This window comes from Diabrotica virgifera, chromosome 3 (assembly GCF_917563875.1).
Source record: "Diabrotica virgifera virgifera chromosome 3, PGI_DIABVI_V3a".
NCBI lineage: Eukaryota > Metazoa > Arthropoda > Insecta > Coleoptera > Chrysomelidae > Diabrotica > Diabrotica virgifera.
Window position 1 is genome coordinate 271,168,172 of NC_065445.1, and position 21,232 is coordinate 271,189,403.

General features: G+C 32.0%; 1 protein-coding gene across 2 annotated transcripts in view; it reads right to left on the bottom strand.

Moving 5' to 3' along the window:
• Positions 1-21,232, bottom strand: part of LOC114325571 (sodium-dependent nutrient amino acid transporter 1) — a 39,093-nt gene that overhangs the window by 463 nt on the left and 17,398 nt on the right. For both annotated transcript variants that reach the window (XM_028273663.2, XM_028273662.2), the window contains exons 5-11: positions 18,771-19,041; positions 17,098-17,201; positions 12,791-12,983; positions 9,577-9,753; positions 3,588-3,687; positions 1,890-2,072; positions 47-141 (exon numbers count right to left, since the gene is read on the bottom strand). In XM_028273663.2, coding sequence (XP_028129464.1) covers positions 47-141; positions 1,890-2,072; positions 3,588-3,687; positions 9,577-9,753; positions 12,791-12,983; positions 17,098-17,201; positions 18,771-19,041 — 1,123 coding nt within the window. The remainder of the gene's footprint in view (positions 1-46; positions 142-1,889; positions 2,073-3,587; positions 3,688-9,576; positions 9,754-12,790; positions 12,984-17,097; positions 17,202-18,770; positions 19,042-21,232) is intronic.

The window sequence follows — 21,232 nt, forward strand, 5'->3', positions numbered from 1 at the left end:
GATAAAACTAAAAAATGTGACTTAATCGAAAAAAAAATGGTTGTACCTGAATTCCAGGGTATTTTCTATTTGCGTAGAGGTAATAGAAGAACCATCCCATCAACTGTATAACAGTTACTGCAAGTATACTCCAACCAAATACTGAAAACATAATTAAAACTATATTGCTAAACGTATTTTAACCAAGACGAAGTTGTAACCGTACCAATTGGTGAAAAAACAAATAAGTACATAATACCAAATAAGGGATTTCTATAGAATACATTCTCATACTTTAGTAAACCTTGATAAATTAGACTATTTAATGAAATACACCAATCGGGTGATATATCCAACGGGTGGTTGACCTCAACATTCATTTGTCTCCGAAAAACGAAAGATACTAAATAATGTCTCACACACTTAAAATGTTCTTAAAAATCATTCACAGCCAATTTACCACAAAACTTAATATGGACATTGAACAAACCGAATTTGGATTCCATACTTGACTTAACCTTTCTCTTATATTTTTGGTTTTTAAATGCCAATGTCTAACCGGTTGGAAAATGGCCTCAAAAGCTCTAAAATTACACCCCCTCTGTGGCTCAGTGGTAAAGAGCGCCTACCTTTGGATCGAAAGGTCCGAATGGTCGTGAGTTCGAATCTCACCAGGGTCAGAAATTTTTCGTTTATTATAAATTAGGTACCTAATAAATGAAAATAGTTTCTGTCCTTGTGGGATCCGTAGGTACTCACCGGAGGGACCACAGACGTTCGGATACAATTAGCGTGTCTTTGCAAAGACAATGACGTCGACTTTGCAAAGTAACAAGTCACTACTCCCCTGAGTTAGTGATAAGTTATAGTAGTCTAAAAAATCATTATGAAACTGACTAACCAGTTGGTTGCGAAAACCAGTGCCAATAAAACACACACATGCTCTAAAATTACCATTTTTCGGCATTTTAATGATTACTAATGTTGTTCTGAAGCTATTTCCTTGTGGCATTTTTATGATTAACTATTTATATGGGAAATAAGCCACAATTAAATTGAAAAAATAATCTTATTAACAAAATACTACTAAATTAAGTGTCGCTGTCAAAATACAGAATACTACTAAAATAAATAAAAATGTTGTTGCTAAGTAAAAAAATTCTTCTAATAATTTATTTAATCTGACTCATTTATATTGGCAATTCAGACGTATATTATACATTTTAGTGATTCATTTTCATTTTACGCATACAGTACTAGGTATTAAGAATACAAATCTGGAGAATGATAATATAGAAAAGGTTGAGTTGTATATGTACTTAGGACAAAAAATTGAACTGTCAAAGCTTAACCTAAAGGCTGATTTAAATAGATGTTCTTTAGCATGGGCAGCAGTTAGTCGATTACAATTTCGAATTACCTATTAGTATTTAAATTAAACTTATCAAATACTCTAAAGGCAAAAACCTTCGATCAGTATTTGCCGGTTCCGACATACGGAACTGAAACTTGGGCTTTTAACAACAGCGTAGTCCACAAACTTCAAATGACTCGGAGAGCTATGGAACTAAGCATTAAGCTGAGTGATCACAAATCCAATGAAGAGATACGAAGACGATCAAAAGTAACAGATGTGATACAGAAGATTGCCATGTTAAAATGGAACTAGGCGGGACTATAGGAAGGATGGAAGACAACCTTTGGACGAAGCGATTTCTTGAATGGCGACCAATAAGGGCAAATAAGAGAAGTAAAGGCAGACCTCAAGCAAGATGGACTGATGACATCAAGCGAATGGCTGGCCACGAATGTATGCAAAAACACCAAACAAAAATGAATGGACAAACTTAAGTGAGGCTTACATCCGACGATGGATAGAATAGCTGTTGGTGATGATGATAGATACTTACTTTCGAGTCCGAGAGGTAATCGAAGTGAATCAATTCCATATACTATGGGCTTCAACGTCCATATAAAATACAGGAAGATGAGAATTAGTAACAGTGGCATCAGTAGTCCCCAAGTTAGCCTCCAATATATTCCTACTTTTCTTTTGCTCATAAATTCAATGTCAAGGCACAATCTATCAATGCCTAAAAGTTATTAAGTTACACATTTTACACTGTTAGACTTGTAGGCCAGGGTAATAAGACAAAAATAACCCTGTTCGTGACACTTCAGCAGCCAGAGCACTGAAGCGTTTTTTCGACAGGTAATACCTATAGAAACAAATTATAACTATTTCCTGCGTAGGATCTGGCGGCCATTTTTATTTATAAACAATTAACTGCCAAAAAATGGCATTTTCCCCTTTTTTTTTTCAAATCAACGGAAAACAGTGAAACTTATGATTTTTTTTTGTACAAATATCTTCGAGATTATGAAAAAAGCTTTAAAATGGAGTATTACAAAGTTTGATATACTCATTTATTGTTAATATAATTGCGAAAAAAGGTCGGAATTGCAAAAAAAAATATTTTCGCAATAACTGTTGTAAAAATTAGTGTACAGCTTTGAAATTTTTGTCAAATAAGGGTTCTTTGGTGCTTAATATGTGATAAAAATTTCAAAGCGATTCATTCAATTGTTTAAATTTTATTCAAATTGTTTATGCCAGAGAGCATTTTTTTTGCAATAACATAAGTCAGAAAAAAATGACCTTAGAACCATTCCACAGGTGTCAAATGAAAGAGCATGAGCTACATTTTCAACATGGTTTAAAAAAGTGAATAAAAAATGCATTTATTAGTAATAAATAATTATGCAAAAGTATCGGAAATTTTTCTGTATAAACTTTTTGAATAACTTTTTCCAAAAAAAAAAAATAACTTTTTTACCCTGTTTTAAGTGCACAACTACAAAGTAATGTTATCTATATCATAATTGATAAAAAATTGTAATAAATATGTATAATTTCTTATATAACAAAATAAAAAGTGTTTATAAGGAAATATTTACGATACTTTTGCATAATTATTTATTACTAATAAATGCATTTTTTATTCACTTTTTTTCAACCAAGTTGAAAATATAGCTCATTCTATTTCATTTGACACCTGTGGAATGATTCTAACGTCATTTTCTTCTGACTTATGTTATTGCAAAAAAAATGCTTTCTGGGATAAACAATTTGAATAAAATTTAAATAATTGAATGAATCGCTTTGAAATTTTTATCACATATTAAGCACCAAATAACCCTTATTTGACAAAAATTTCAAAGCTGTACACTAATTTTTACAACAGTTATTGCGAAAATTATTTTTTTTGCAATTCCGACCTGTTTTCGCAATTATATTAACAATAAATGAGTATATCAAACTTTGTAACACGTCATTTTAAAGCTTTTTCTATAATCTCGAAGATATTTGTACTAAAAAAATCATAAGTTTCCCTGTTTTCCATTGATTTGAAAAAAAAGTGAAAAATGCCGTTTTTGACACTTAATTGTTTATCAATAAAAATGGCCGACAGATCCTACGCAGGAAATCGTTACAATTTGCTCTTATAGGTATTACCTGTCGAAAAAACGCTTCAGTACCCTGGCTGTTCAAGTGTCATGGAAAAAACCTTATTACCCTGGACTATTGTAAATTTTTCTATACTAACCATAAATGTAAGCGATTACAAATACTTCGCATATAGCACAAACAAATATTACGAATGTTCCACCGAAGAAATCAACCAGATCTAAAGTATATTGTCCACCCTAGAAGAAAAAAAAAATAAATAAATAAAGCGATTAGTAAACAACGTAAGAGCGAGAACAGAGGTAGCCCGACAAGGCTTCATCAAAATACAAAGCTTATTTTGTAAGAGTGGTATTAATATCAATCGTAGTTGTAAATGTCGTTTTCTGCATTGTTTTGTATGGTCAATACTATTATATGAAACATGCCTGGACCTCGATTTTTGACCCTTCGCTTCGTTATCCATCATTCGCTATCTGTACACTAAACAGATGCGAAGCGAATACGTTCGATAACGAAGCGAAGGGTCAAAAATCGAGGTCCTGAACACTTAATATAACGCTGATGAACAAGTAAGCTCATCCGAATCAAAACCTGCTAAATCCTAAATTTTTTGTTCTGCTAAATCCAAACTAAAGTACAAATTTCTGAAGATGTAAGGGCATGCAGAAAAATGACAAATTAGTGTGCCGTTTTATGATTTTTACTGATACCCCTTTGATTGAGAAATGCCGGATAATTTTTGGAAAATTTATATTTTCAATGTTCTTTTAGCCTCCTGACAAAATTTCAACACATAGATCTAGCAGGTTTTAATTCTATAGGCCTCAAGTTAGAAGCGTTTGAACTCTGGCTTTATAGAAGGATCTTGAAAATATCTTGGACAACCCACACCACCAACGAAAATGTCCTCAGGAGAATATGTACAAATAGAGGAACTGCTAAAGATAATCAAAGTTAAAAAAGTTAGCTACCTAGGACACATAATGAAAAACAAAAAATACCGCCCCCTGCAACTGATCATCCAGGGCAGAATTGAAGGAATACGGGGTTTCGGTAGGCGCTAGATTTCATGGCTTAAAAATATCAGAGACTGGGCCGGCCCTGCTGATTCAACATCTTTGTTTAGAGCCGCATTGGACAGAGACATATTTGCCAGTGTAGTCGCTAATCTCCACTAAAGGAGACAGCACAACAAGAAAAAGAAGTATGTTAGAGAACATGCTATTTTTAATTAGGATTTTTTTAAAACACTTAAAACGTTAAAAAATACGATTTTAAAGTTTTCCAGAAATAAATACACTAATACCGGACGAATCCACACTTTGTAAGAACTTTATTTCACAGTTATGCAAAAAGACAATGAAAATATTAAGAAAAAAAGGCTGAAATTTTTTGCTCGCATTGGAAGTAGAAATGAGAGGTGATGGAAGAAAAGAGAGGTGATGGAAGAAGAAGACGCGATGGACAGAAATTAGTGACGAAGATGAGTAAGAAAGAGCCACCTCCGAAGAAGGAAAATAATCGCAAATATATAGATACAATATAGAATCAAAATAAACACACATCAATAATAGAATAATTCAAATGGACAAATAAGAGAAAAGAAAACTGAATACATTAGAGCCGACTGGATATACTTTAAGAAATGAATAAGCAAAGAGTTAATTAGTATTACTCTGGGCTAATTAGCAAAATTCATGGAAAAGTTATTTACCAGCAATTTTATTGCTGGAATCGAATTATAAGATCCTATATATTAATAATATAGGTATGCAAAGTCCGCAGATAGTGTGCTACTTTTTTTATAAACAAAATGGCGTCGACAAATCGTATTTTTTTCAATTATTGCTCTATAACTCCAAAGATTTTAACATTACAACAAAAACACCCAAACAAAAATTCACCGCAATTACATTCTGCATAGAGATATGTTTTCCCGATTTGCTCCGACGAAAATTTTCCTCGGAAAATGCGGGTTTTCCCAACAAAAACTCTAATTTTCAAATAAAGTTTTAGGTAAGTAATTATTAATCAATAATTAAATAACTTAGTGACATCAAAGCTTTCTTGGTATAGATTGTAATTCCAGAAGCCGGTGAAAACCAAACAAATATTTTAGCAACAATTCAATTGTTAATTAACAATTTACGATCGCAATAATAACCAAAATAATCATGATACATTGATCAAAATTATAAAGATTATAAAGATGAGATGCTTATTTAATATTTTATCGACAAAATATAAATTTTTCGATTTTTTGCATAATTATTAAATTTTGAAAAAAAATTAGTTATAATACGCTGGTCTAATTAGTAAAGTACAAAGAAAGGTTATTTACCAGCAATTTCATTGCTGGAATCGAATATTATGATCCTATATATTAATAATATAGGTATGCAAAGTCCGCAGATAGTGTGCTACTTCTTTTATTAACAAAATGGCGCCTCCAAATCGTGTTTTTTCAATTATTGGTCTATAACTCCGAAGATTTTAACTTTACACCAAAAACACTCAAATAAAAATTCACCCCAATTTAATTCTTCATATAGGCATGTTTTTCCCGATTTGCTCCGACGAAAATTTTCCTCGGAAAATGTGGGTTTTCCCAACAAAATCTCGAATTTTGAAATAAATTTTTTGGGCAAGTAATTATTTATCAATAATTAAATAACTTGGTGAAATAAAAGCTTTCTTGGTATAAATTATAACTGTAGAAGCCGGTGAAAATTAAACGAATATTTTAGCAACAATTCAATTGTTAATTCACAATTTACAGTCGCAATAAAAACCAAAATAATCATGAGACATTGATCAAACTTAGAAAGATTATAAATATGTGATGCCTATTTAATATTTTGTCGACAAAATATAAATTTTTTATTTTTTTGCATAATCTTTAAATGTTTAAAAAAAAATTAGTTATAAACAAATTAATATTTCTCAGCAATTGTTTATTATATTCTAATTTTAAAAAATATTTAAAATGCGTATTTCAAAAGTCTTGAAAATGAATGCTTCAAAAAATTTTTCCAACCATTTGCAAAAAAGTTATGAAACAGCAAAGTAAATATACGATTGCTCCGTTGTTTATAATTTATTTTAATTGTTTTAAAGCTTAAAAGTGAGTCTGTGGTACAATCTAATTACTCACAAAGAATATTAAATATTAGTTCAATGCTTCTATTTTAATCAAAGATTAAAAATACTTTTTTTTGTAATTTTTAGCGCGAAACTAGGCTTGATACAGAGCCGGAGATGTTCACTCGAAGCGACTGACACGCTTTAAACTCGCGCGAGTTGTGTATGTGGACGTGTATAATACATAATACATAGCTACGGTACTGTATTAGTCTACTTTCGCGCGTGTAAATTACAAAAAAATATATTTATAATCTTTAATTAAAATATAACCATTAAACTAATAATCGATATTTTTTGTAAGTAATTAGCTTGTACTTTAAATTCACTTTTAAGCTTTGAAAGAATTAAAAAAAATTATAAATAACGCAGTAATCTTATGTTTACTTTGCTGTTTCATAACTTTTTTGCAAATGGTTGTAAAAAGTTTTAAAACATTTATTTTTAAGATATTTGAAATACGAATTTTAACTACTTTTTAAAATTAGAATATAATAAAAACTTTCTGATAAACGTTTTTTGTTTATAACTTTTTTTAAACATTTAAAGATTATGCAAAAAAATAAAAAAATTATATTTTGTCGACAAAATGTTAAATAGGCATCTCATCTTTATAAGATTTCAAAGTTTGATCAGTGTATCATAATTATTTTGGTTATTATTGTGACCGTAAATTATTAATTAACAATTGAATTGTTGCTAAAATATTCGTTCAATTTTCACCAGCTTCTGGAACTATAATCCAAACCAAGAAGGCTTTTAAGTCACCAAATTATTTAATTATTGGTAGACAATTACTTATCTAAAACTTTATTTGAAAATTAAAGATTTTGTTGGGAAAACCCGGATTTTTCGAGGAAAAGTTTTCGTTGGAGTAGATCGGAAAAAACATATCTGTATGCAGAATTTAATTGCGGTAAATTTTTATTTGAGTGTTTTTGTTGTAAAGTTAAAATCTTCGGAGTTATAGCGTAATAATTGAAAAAAACACGATTATCGGGCGCCATTTTGTTTATAAAAAAAGTAGCACACTATCTGCGGAATTGGCATACCTATATTATTAATATATATAATCATAAGCTTCGATTCCAGCAATAAAATTGCTGGTAAATAACTTTTCCCAAAAATGGCGTATTCTCCGATAGTCAGCCCAGACTATATTAAAATAAATGTGGATATAAATAAATGTGGTGAAGTTTTAAATGTGGACATTTAGAAGAGTGTTAAGGGTTTTATGGATAGATAGAGTCAAGAGTATAGAAGTGTTAAGAGAATATGCAGAGAGAGGAAAATGAAAAACACAATAAAAGAAAGGAAATTTCAATATCTTGGACATATTGTGATAATAGACGAAAGATACAACATCTTGAGACTCATAATTCAAGGAAAAATAGAGGGTAGGAGAAGCGTAGGAAGGAGACTCTTTTCCTGGTTGAAGAACCTGAGAGAATGGTTTGGTAGCAGCTCAAGGAAATTCTTCAGAGCAGCTGCCTCGAATGTCCGAATAGCCATGATTGTCAACCTTCGTCGCGGAGATGGCACTTAAAGAATAGAAGAAGATTAAAATAAACAATTCGACGTTAAAGGGGGTAATAATTCACACGAAGAATGAACTTTTAACGTGAATTAACGTGAATACGAACTTTTTTTGTAGGGTTAGTCACAGAACAGGAAACAATTTGTTTTCTGTTGACTGTTGTTTATGATAGTCAGTAAGTAGTGTTTTGAATTTTTGACTGTGATGGCACAGAGACAATAGTGTACCAGTAAAATTCATTTCAGATTCGATATTAGAATAATGGACGAATGTATCGAGGGTGGTTTTATATTGTGTGCAAAATACTTTGTAAAAGTGCGGAAATGACTATTTTAATAGGCTGTTTGTGTCGTATAAAAGTGCGGAAATGACTATTTGAATACGCAGTTTTATTCAGGAATGATTGTTTTTGCAGGTAAGTTTTGTTTTCGTAAAAAATATTTTTACTGATGAAACCACACAACCTAGGTACAAATAAAGGGTAGGTATACAAATATAAAAAATGTGTTAGTATATCCACAAGATATTTCGTTGTATGTATTTGACGAATGATGATGGTTTGATTCTAAATTTATTAAGTTCTTGTAAGATTCTGTTTCTCTTTCAGTTACACAAAGAATAGATTTGAATGAGACACTAGTTTTCTTATTGAAGACAACCGATTAAATTAGCAGTTTATGAATAAAAGTCTTTATTTAGATTTAGAATAAAATAGATAAATTTAGAATAAAATATAATTAAGCAATTATTATTACTACTACGGACATCGGAGTATAACGTTTTCCGCTGTTTTCCGACTTTTCCACTCATCACTTCGTCCGGTCGTTCTATTGTTTATCGTCTATCTGTTTCTTTCCCTCACCTCTTTGTCTAATCCTTCTCTCCAACGTATTACAACAATGGACCAAACCAGCTAAGTTGTTTTCCTGATAAATGATCTGTGGGAGTTCATTTGATTGCTATTAATTCTCTAAAGCGCTCGTTGGTATTATTTCATTTCTCTTCTAGAACTTCCTGCAGCTCTTCTCTAAAAATCCCTTTCAGTTGCTCTTAGATTTTTTAATGTTCATCCTTTTAGTGGCAGTACCTCACAGCTGTATGGATTGGTATTGTTCACTATTATCTCATATACCTACCTATCCTCTTTATGTTTTATTTGCTGATGGATGATGGATTGGTCTCATAAAATACTCTTGAACACTATTATGGCTTTTTTACTACCATATTTCTTTCTCTTTTGGTTTTGTCTAGTGTTACATTGTGCGAAATATTGATACCTACATAGATAATTTTGCAATCTTAGCAATGCTATATCGTGGTTCTGTTCTCTAATGTGAGATCTTTTTGTTGTCCTCGAACGCACCAGTATTTTTTAAAAGAAATAATGAATAGTGAAAATAATAAAAGTATCTCCTATAAAGTTGTAACAACTATTGTTCAAACTTACCTGTGTCACATAGATAAGTCCTACAAAAAATAGTACTATGGAGGAGCAGCCTGCAATCTTCCAATCTGGCGTGTAAGGCAAATACTCTTTGATCAAACCATTTAAGTTTCCGTGTAATCCTTGTAAACTGCCTAGTCCCAAAACAAAGAGCATCACGAAGAAGGTTATAGCAAATAACTAAAAATAAAAGCAAACGAATTAGATGTGGCTAACAATGAAGACCAAATATTATATTGTAATACCAAAAAAGAAACCACACAGTTTCAAGAGAATATTGTATTGTCCATCTCCAGAGATCTCTATCTTTGGCCATATCTTTTAACTCACGAATAGGCTTTTTGTATATTTCTGTAATTTGGTCCAACCACCTTGTTGGAGATATTCCTCGTGATCTTCGGCCTTCTTCAGCCCTTGGATAATAAGCTTTTCCATGTTTTCTTTGTCTGCTCACTGTTCTCATAATACATATTATGTCCAAAGTATTTTTAATTGTTCAAAATGGAACTTGCCGGAGAGCCGTTTGACCATTTAGTCCAGGGTAATAAGGTTTTTTCCATGACACTCGAGCAGCCAGGGTACTGAAGCGTTTTTTCGACAGGTAATACCTACAAGAGCAAATTGTAACTATTTCCTGCGTAGGATCTGGCGGCCATTTTTATTTATAAACAATTAAGTGTCAAAAAAGGACATTTTTCACTTTTTTTCAAATCAGTGGAAAACAGTGAAACTTATGGTTTTTTTAGTACAAATATCTTAGAGATTATGGAAAAAGCTTTACAATGACGTATTACAAAGTTTGATATACTCATTTATTGTTAATATAATTGCGAAAAAAGGTCGGAAATGCAAAAAAAATTAATTTCGCAATATCTATTGCAAAAATTAGTATACAGCTTTGAAATTTTTGTTATATAAGGGTTCTTTGGTGCTTAATATGTGATAAAAATTTCAAAGCGATTCATTCAATTGTTTAAATTTTATTCAAATTGTTTATCCCAGAGAGAATTTTTTTGCAATAACATAAGTCAGAAAAAAATGACGTTAGAACCATTCCATAGGTGTCAAATGAAAGAGCATGAGCTATATTTTCAACTTGGTTTAAAAAAAGCGAATAAAAAATGCATTTATTAGTAATAAATAATTATGCAAAAGTATCGTAAATCTTTCCTTATAAACTTTTTATTTTGTTATATAAGAAATTATATATATTTATTACAATGTTTTATCCATTATGATATAAATAACATTACTTGGTAGTTGGTCTTAAAACAGGGTAAAAAAGTTAATTTTTTTGGAAAAAGTTATTAAAGAAGTTTATAAAGAAAGATTTACGATACTTTTGCATAATTACTTATTACTAATAAAAGCATTTTTTATTCGCTTTCTTTAAACCAGGTTGAAAATATAGCTCATGCTCTTCCACTTGACACCTGTGGAATGGTTCTAACGTCATTTTTTTCTGACTTATGCTATTGCAAAAAAAATGCTCTCTGAGATAAACAATTCGAATAAAATTTATACTATTGAATGAATCGCTTTGAAATTTTTGTCACATATTAAGCACCAAAGAATCCTCATTTGACAAAAATTTCAAAGCTGTACACTAATTTTTACAACAGTTACTGCGAAAATATTTTTTTTTGCAATTCCGACCTTTTTTCGCAATTATATTAACAATAAATGAGTATATCAAACTTTGTAATACTCCATTTTAAAGCTTTTTTCATAATCTCGAAGATATTTGTACTAAAAAAAATAATGTTTCACTGTTTTCCATTGATTTGAAAAAAAAAGGGAAAAATGCCATTTTTTGACAGTTAATTGTTTATAAATAAAAATGGCCGCCAGATCCTACGCAGGAAATAGTTACAATTTGTTCCTGTAGGTATTACTTGTCGAAAAAACGCTTCAGTAGCCTGGCTCCTGAAGTGTCACGAACAGGGTATATTTTTGTCTTATTACCCTGGCCTAATTAGCTCATTTAAAATTGGATTATTTGTCCTGCGACCGGTCTTTATATGGTGTTTAAAAGACTTCTATGTCACGTCTCTGTGGTTCTTTGTTCTTGTCGGTTTGGACCTACGACCTACACCATTTAGTTACCAGCATCGCAGGCCTCTTTATAAAACTTTTTTTATATTTTATAATGGCGTTGGCTTAGCCAATTAGCCAGACTATTTGTTTTTTTGTATGGTATTACAATAATAATTTTTAATTCAATATCTAAGCCTACTTATAATCATAATCTAAATTTACAGGGTGTTATAATATATTAATGGATACACTTTTCAATTTTGTGTGATATGTTTACAATTTTTAATTTTATTATCTAAGCCTATTTAAAATTTAAATTTACAGGACGTTACTTACATATTCGTAAAGACATTTTAAAGTCTGCTTATTTTTTGGAAAAATAATTTCGTTTAAATTGACAGGAAAAGGACAATTTAGATCAATTAATTTTTCATACATTACTTTAATATTTTGTCTGTACTGTCCACATTCCAATATGAGGTATTGTAGACCTCCAATTCTATGTACCACAGGCGCAATATGGGTTTTCACTGATACCTATGCTGTGTTTGTATGCTGGGTTTAGTGCGTGATTTGATCTCATTCTGTTTATTGGTTTTATAAATAACCTATTCGATTTATATTTAAAGCATCTCTTATTGGAAATTAGTGGTTGGCAATTTTTAAAATTTATCCCCTTTGTACTTTGGTTATATACACGTTGCCAATTTTGTTTGCAATGGTTTTTACTGATATTATCTATATCGGTTAGTGGTAGAAGTATGTTGTTTATGTTTCGATTGGTTAAAGCTGCAGATTTAGCTAATTTGTCGACTTCTTCATTTTCTAATATTCCAGAATGTTCTCTAACCCAACAAATAATAATTGAACAGCCCGAGGAAGTAATATCATAATATAGACTCTTAATTTCTATCTCAATGTGGTTTAGATTTTTTGTCGATTGGATAGAAGTGAGTTTGTCCACAATGCTTCTACAATCGGTGAAAATAATATAACTGTCCGTACCAACAGAGGCTATATATTTTAACGCAAGTATTAAAGCCGATAATTCGGCTTTATAAAACTTAAAAGATATATTTGTTTTTCCAGTATCTACTTTAACATCCACTTTGAACCCAACAGTTTATTTTTTTGTAAGCAATAATAAGGCTATCTGTTTATTTATTCATATATGACTTACCCAAGGTGCAAACGTGAATTTGGAAAGAGCATCTGGATACGATATAAATGCCAAAGCAGTACCTCCACCGGCAGCAATGACTTCACTTGGTGGGATTTTCATTTCGTAGGCCAAATTACCCAGGATACCAAAAATTGTGACACCAGACAGCAAGGACGTAAAAGTATCCAGAGTTGTTATTATAAAGGCGTCTCTAAAATAAAAATGGTTTATTAGCTTTAAGTAAAGTATTAGAATTGAAGTGATGTATTGATTCAATACGAATCATCGTGCTTTCCTATATGTTTCTATCTTGAATGATACTTCTTCATGTGCTTCATGTTCTTCGTCCGATGCTTTGTCTTCCTTCGGTACTTCCTTAAACGTTGATCAACTGCAGACAACTACATTTGTCGTTTCCAAAGATATGCTAATTTAGTCACCACCATGCACTACATCATTCAGTTTACAAATTTGTCCACTGATCGACGCAAATTCCCCTTGAATGCTTACATCTTCTTCTTCTTTGAGTACCTCTCCTATCGGAGATTGGATATCATTAGGGCGATTCTAATTTTATTTACTGCTGTTTTGAACAATTCGTTAGTGGTACAGCCAAACCACTCTCTCAAATTTCTCATCCAGGACATTCTTCTACGGCCTGGATTTCTTCGTCCTTGGATTTTTCCTTGCATTATATTTTGTAGGAATGTGTACTTTTGTCCTCTCATCAGGTGGCCTAAGTATTCAAGTTTTCTCTTTTTTATACTCCGTAGAACTTCTGGCTCGTTATTTATTCTGCGTATTACTTCTTCATTTGTAATTTTATCCACCCAACTTATTCGTAGTATACGGCGGTAGCACCACATCTCAAAGCTTTCAAGATTTTTAATATTCCTCTGTTTAAGAGTCCATGACTCAACACCGTAGAGCAAAGTACTGAATACATAGCATTTTAACATTCTAGTTCGTAGATGAATACTAATATCACGATTACAAAATAATTTTTTCATTTTTATAAAAGTAGACCTGGCAATTTCAATACGTCTTTTTATCTCGTGATTTTGGTCTCTCTTACATATCTCTCTAATGCTTACATATCTCTCTTTATATTCACTTTTTATTAAATTTGTATATACAGTCCCCGAAAATAGTGCGTTCCTTAAAGGTATAGGTAGAAGGCGCAATTTTGAGCAAAAAAGGCGTATAACATTTTTTTCTAAATTGATCCGTTTGACCAAAAAACGGAAATACATTTTGATATGCAAATTGAAGTCTGGCAACAACGCGCAACTCAAAAATCTAAAGATTAAAAAAGTAGGTTTGTAGGTCAGTTGCATCTGGTAGGTAAAATAATGTAAATATCAACCAAACCCATATCCATTATTTTGCAGGTAGGTACCTACGATGTCAACAACCCCAAAAATTACACTTCAAAGTAAATAAACAAGGGGTTATTAGGTTAAATTTCCACAGTCACAGCAAGTTCTTCTAGGCTACGTTGCCATGTCATTCAAATTTATGCAAATAAAAATTCACTTATATGGAAAACAATGTAATTTTTTTCTTGGAAACGGTTAACTTTAGAAAAAAATGTTATAGGGCTTTTTTGTTCTAAATTGTGTATTCTATCCATACCTTAAAGTAACGCACTATTTTCGGGGACACCCTGTATACGTTGTAAATCGTGGATCCTTCTTTTTGAAGCATACCTCTTATTTCTAAAGGCATTTTCTATTTGATTATTCGTTCTCTGTCCTGCCCATTTCACTTTTAGGGTTGTTATTTTTTCCATGCATCTTGTGCCCTAGTCCTTAGTATTTTTGTGTTTGGAATTAAATCTGTTAGAAATAAACCTAACATAAATTTGTGTTTCTGCACTATACGTGAGGACAGGCAGAAAAAACATTGATCGAAGACTTTTTGTATAAAACATTTGTGAAGATCTTATTTCAGTGTGTCTCGCAGGTTACGAAAGACTGCCCATGTCAGTTCTCTTCTTCAGTGAAGCTTTTCTTATTATTTTTCTTCCTTGGTTTACAACTCTAGATAAGCCTTGGCAACATTTACTATTTTCCTCCACCAGTGGCGTAGCTAGAATGGGTGACATCCGGGGCGGTAATCGATGGTGTCACCCCAAATCATAAAAATAAAGATTAAAGAATAAAGTTAAATTCAACGAAAATCCGATAAACGTATGTTTTGAATAATGGAAAAACTAAGAGCTTTTATTAATGAAATTGTAGTAAATAGGATAAAGTAGTTTATTTATTTTTTGTTTTACATTATGTGAATGAATTAAACTATTTTTTTTTCTAGCTTTACTAGCTGCAAACTCTGAAATCACATTTTCTTTTTTTTTGTGTTGTTTCATGTTCGATAGTTAATAAACCGAGGTTATTTAGCCTTGTTTTGCACCATTTTTGCTCTCAAGTAATTCTTGATTAATTTTAGCTTACTAAAACTTGTCTCACATGAAGCAACCGAGACACAAAGTTTGGGAGGGATTCCATGAAATCCTATTTCACAATTAATTTTAAAATGTCTACAGCTAACCATTTAGAGGTTGTATTATTGGCCGCTTGTATTGAGACTGAGACTTGGTATTTCTAGCAGGTTACTTCTGATACCTCTTCTTGGTAAAAGTCACAAAATGTTGAAAGAGCTAATTTCAACTGTTCACTGTTCCTGAAAAGCAAAGTGTGTGTCTGTACAACCTAGAACAATGAAACCACATCATGAATCGTGAATCATCAAGTGCCCCTCTTTTGGTCGCTGATTGATCAACGGTTATGCCTTTACTTTGAAATTCAATCTGAGCAAAATCAGCAACTCTGATATCTAAATTTTCTGGTTGATGACATAATTCCTCAATTGCAGCAACAACACTATCAACATGATCTTCTAGCACTTTAACTGCAGCATAGTGAGCACTCCAAAGCGTTGTGGAAAGTCGTTTGACAGATGCTTTGCTGTATCTAATAAGCAATTCCCAGCAGCTAGTGGAAACAGGAAAAAATTAAAATTGCCTCTACTGTTCCAAAAAATGTTACACAAGATGTATTTTATGCAAGAGTGTTGGCTACATAAATTAATTTAATGATCAAAACATCCAACGAAAATAGCCTTTTTGTGTTTTGCTTTAATAATAGCTTGTATTCCTCCATGTATGCCGCTCATAACAGCTGCTTTATCGTATTCCTGTGAATGGACTTTTACATTTAAACCATCAATTTCAAGCTTATTGAGAATTTCGTAACTTAGATCAACCTATTTTTTCCTTTTAATGGAAAAAATCCAAGAAATGCCTCTTTGACCTCGGCTTTTCTTGATTTCGTGTGTTCACAAAATAATATCGAATTGTATTTTGATTGTAAAGTGAGTCAAGTTACAAATTAACGATTCGTTCTGTTGTGATCGGGTCTCTCGGGTGTCACCCCCGAACGGGTGACACCCGGGGCGGACCGCCCCCTCCGCCCCACCCTAGCTACGCCACTGTCCTCCACTATTTCCTGTCTTGTGCATCAATCTCCAGTAAAGATTCTCTTCAGTGAAGTTAACAGTTCACATTTGACTTCAGTTCACATTTTTGATTACTTATACCTCTACATATTTTGTAGATAAGGTGTCTGGGCCATGATGGCACTCTAGAATCATTATCTAAATATACCCGTTTAATTTTTTTAAATTATTATTATAGTTATGGCTTAATTGTGTTGGCCTAAAGACAATCGACATCTGGTTTAATTGTTTATCTCGTGCTCATCAGCAAAAAAAAAGTCTGGAGAAAAAAAGCACGAAACAGATCAGAATGGAGAAGAATCCTGTTCTGAAGCTATTTCCGTGTGGCATTAAAAAAAAAAATGATTTTATTAACGTTTCGACGCACAAGTCGGGTGTCGTTGTCAAAATATAAAATAATACTAAATAAACAAAAATGTTGTTGCTTAGTAAAAAATTCTTCTAATAATTTATTTAATACATGTATAATACCTGTCTGCATTGCCGATATAAATGAGTCAGACTAAATAAATTACTGAATTTTTTACTAAGCAACAACATTTTTGTTTATTTAGTATTATTTTGTATTTTGACAACGACACCCGACTTGGGCGTCGAAACGTTAATAAAATTTTTTTTTTTTGGTAAAATTGTGGCTTATTTCCCATTGAAAAGAGAAGATTCCTGGAACAGGCCAAGACCCAGAAAGGGTTGTCGAGCCAGTGATGAAGATGATGATGATGATGAGGATCAGCAATGAATAGTAATGGATACAATGATACCTGGGGTCGCTAGTTCTACTACGGTAATTTTTATCGGTGACTCACCGGTTAATATTGTGACTGAACTTGTTATAGGAGGCCAAAGTTACAATGTTGCCAAATCCAACGTTCAATGAAAAGAAACACTGAGTCACAGCTGCATACCATACCTAAAATAGATATTTATGATTATTATATTAAATAGCCTCAGAAGAGAACTTAATGTTAAATAAATGTAATAGGCATCATAAATCTTTTATCTAAGAATATAAACTAATATACTCGAAGAGAAATTTTAATGACATATTTCATATATTTTTTATAGACCTTTTATAGCACCCTGTATATAGCTTGGAGATCTTTGAATCCTATGTCTTATTCAGCAAATTAATTATTTTTGTTGAGGGCTCACCTAACAAATAAATTTCTTTTCTGTCCTAGCAAGTTTACCTATTTGATCCTATAACAGAGTTAACTAGAATTGTCATCTTCACCATCATCCTCTTTGGCTCGACAATCCGTTGAGGATCCTGGCCTGCTCTAAGATTCGTCGCCATTCTATATAGGTAAGGGGACGATTGATCATCGCTGAAGTGAAATGAAACATAAGCTGTCTTTCATTTTCTCAGTTTACTCATATTCCCAGGCAACCAAGTGACGTCAATAACGTCGAGGAAACGTCAGTTTTTGGTTGAATATATACACGTGTTTGAACATTACGTCGTATAAACGTCTTTTGTAGGTGATTTTAAATACGTAAGATTAATGACGTTAAAATACGTTTAAAAACACGTTTTCATTTCAGACAGCCCAAGTCTGACGTCACAAAAATGAGTTAATGCTTATAATGTTTAATGTTGTATATTGACATGACTCCAAACTTCATTTATTGTTTACGTTCTTTGTATGGTAAAATAAGACTTTTGGTGTTTTGGTGTTTATTTTCTGTTAATGAACTAATTATTACCTATACGTTGTTCACTATTGTTTTTGATTTAATGACAGCGTTACGTTAAATTAAGATATTATGCTGGATAATTTGTTTATAAATTATTATTTATTAGTTTATATGTTGTTTCAGTTTTGACACAGTAAGTATACCTATATAAAAAGTGAAAATTCTATAATATTGCATTGAGGGTATTTGTAATTTTATTGTAATTCTATGCATTTTTTTAGAAAGTCTTCCATTTGGTTTTACTTTTAGCCTAGAAGCTAAATTTAAAACAGTTAAATGAAAAATTGCAATACCAACAATGCCCATACGGATTCATAAAACGAAAAATTATCTAAAAAAACGACATAAAACTACGTTTTTTTTATCACGTATCTAAAACGTGATAAAAATGACGTCAGTTATGGTGGGATATATTCACGTGACTTTCGACGTCGAAAAAACGTGATAAACTGACGTGGTTTGGTGATAATTATGACGTCTTTTCAACGTTTTGTAAATGTTATTTGGGTGGCCTGGAGTTTGAGTACACAGAACCAACTTTCGTTGAAATTTTTTTCTAGATTTGACTGAAATTGACCGAATGTGACTGCATATTGTAGAGTCTCTTTTGTCTCTTTTATTTGTCGTCTGCTTGCTTTATACTTTTTAAAAGGCAGAAATTAAGGATGTATGTACCCAGAAATTGGTTCCACGGTAGAGGTTTTCAGATGTACGGATTTGTGACTTCTCATTTCGTTAAAAAGTTTTATTAATTATTTATTAAAAACACCACATTACTTACCTCTGCATCTTTAAGTCTTGAAAAATCAGCATCCACAAAATATTTCATTCCCTCCGCGGCTCCTGGTAGAGTAGAAGCTCTTATTAAAAGAACCAGCATTACAATATAGGGAAAAATTGCCAAGAAGTAGGATGCTTTACCAGAGCTTTTTACACCTTTTATTGACACTAAAAAGGTAGCAAACCACGATACTAGTAGGAAAAGAGATAGTTTCCAATCTGGAGCTCCAAGTCCGTCACTGATATCGTCTTTTTCTTTTAACACTTCTCTTCTAAAATGATTTAAAGCAATATTTTGGTATAATGTACACTCTGAAAGAGTATTCAGGAATCTATCATTTTTTCCATATATACTTTGTATTTACCTTTATGGTCCGAGAGCTGTGAGACATTTTTGAGTAGGTATTTTAGGCAACCTGAAATTTTTTCAGGTGACTCTTCCATGATAGCCTAATACAAAAATGCCGGTCTGGCTGGAGGGTAGCGGTTATTTTCCCCAAAAATCCCCCCCAAAGTTAAAAAAAAGGGTAAACATTGATATTACAAAAAATATCATTGGCGTGACTTTAAACTAAATTTAAATATTTAAATATGAAGAAAATAAACAGGCCAGGCGATTTGAGGACGATTTTAACTCTGCAAGATACTTGCATGGGCGCCCCAGGATTATTTTCAGGGGGTGCATCTGAACTGAACTTCAGAAGATTTCATCTGGATCTGTACATACTATTAACGAGTATAAAATATACAACTATACACATGCATAGCTATGTACATTTCTTCCGGACAGGGAGGTGCAATTGTTATTTTTACAGGGTATTTTTTAATATTAAAAATAAATATTCTAAAAAAGACAGGTTCTTTTTGGTGTAATTTTCTAACTGCCAGGTGAAACAAATAACGCGTGCATGTGAATGAAAAGGGCTATAGGTAATTCTTCAACATCTAACGGAAATGGATGGATACTAACAGATTTTGCCAAGGAATTAAAAAATATTAAATTTAAGTAGTTAAATTTTTAATTGAACATTGGTCTACAGAGGAGATGGTGCCTTTTATTGGTAATTTATTAATAAATTTAAATTATGATTTATGTGATTCGTATGTTGTAAATACTGATGGTATAGAAATGTCGATCGACGATAACATGACCTGCGAAAATCACAAAGAAGCCGACACGAAGATAGTTCATCACGTATGTAAGCTTAATACATTAGCAAAGACCAATATTCTTATTAAAACTTCGGATACAGATGTTTTGATAATTGAGCTTGGAAACATGGATAATCTCTAAAGTGACGATCTAGAGATTTTTATTGAGTATGGTACTGGAAATTTTAAAATATACATAAATATAACGAAGCTACATACGGAATTAGAGCCGTCTTTATGTACGAGATTGTTTGCCTCAATCAGTTTATGATTGCTATAGTTCATCAGCGAACCAAAGAGAATTTCAGGTATATTGCTGAGGGTAAGCTTACATACATGTTCTTTTTATAACTGAAATCTTTTTTTTAGTTAACTCAATTTTCTGCTTCTTCGTGTGCCTCATCCTTTCATGCCACTGGCGATCATCACGGCCCATTTTATTCTCTCTGCAGCGATTCTGAAGAGTTCTATTGTTGTTTTTACCACACCACTACTTTAAAATTTTCAACCAGGATATGCATCGTCTTCCCGGTTCTCTTTTTTCTAACACTTTTCCTTATATAACCAATCACGTTTTTTATTTCTTAGTATATGACCAAAGTAGCTCATTTTCCTTTTCTTCATAGTGTTGAGTATTTATTTTTCCTTTTTCATCTTTCTTAATGTTTCTGTGTTTGTTACGTGTTGTGTCCATGATATTTTTTATATTATTCGATAACACCATATCTCAACAATTTCAAGCCTTTTTTCAGATGCGCCCGTGATTGTCCAGGCTTCGACTTCGTATAAAAGGAGAGAGAATACGTAGCAACTCAATTAATTAATCACTAATTAATTTTTAATTAATTCTAAATATATATTCTAAATATATATTACAGATCATGTAGAAGAGGAATCTGAGTCTCGAGAGGAGTCTGACGAAGAAGAAGATAATGAATATTCAAGCTTAGATGAGGAGTTTGAAGAAGTAGTACAAGATTCGGACACATAATTAATTTAGTTTATAGTTTTCTGCTTCTCTACCTATATATTTATAATAATAAATTTGTTTTTTTTTGCCATATTTGCAAAATCTATTGTATAGTACGTATTATTTTCCTTTAATTAATAAAAAGTTACTTAAAAAACTATAATATATAATAATTACTCTAACGTTTCGAGGCACAACAACATGGGTATCGCCAGGTCGCGTGATTTTTCTCGAGCGAACGGACTCGCTCAGCTACAATATAGGACGCAAGCAGCTATCGGTATACGCTCTTTCTCACACTGCTGCTTACCTATAGTGCTTTTCATTTACATGCTCGCGTA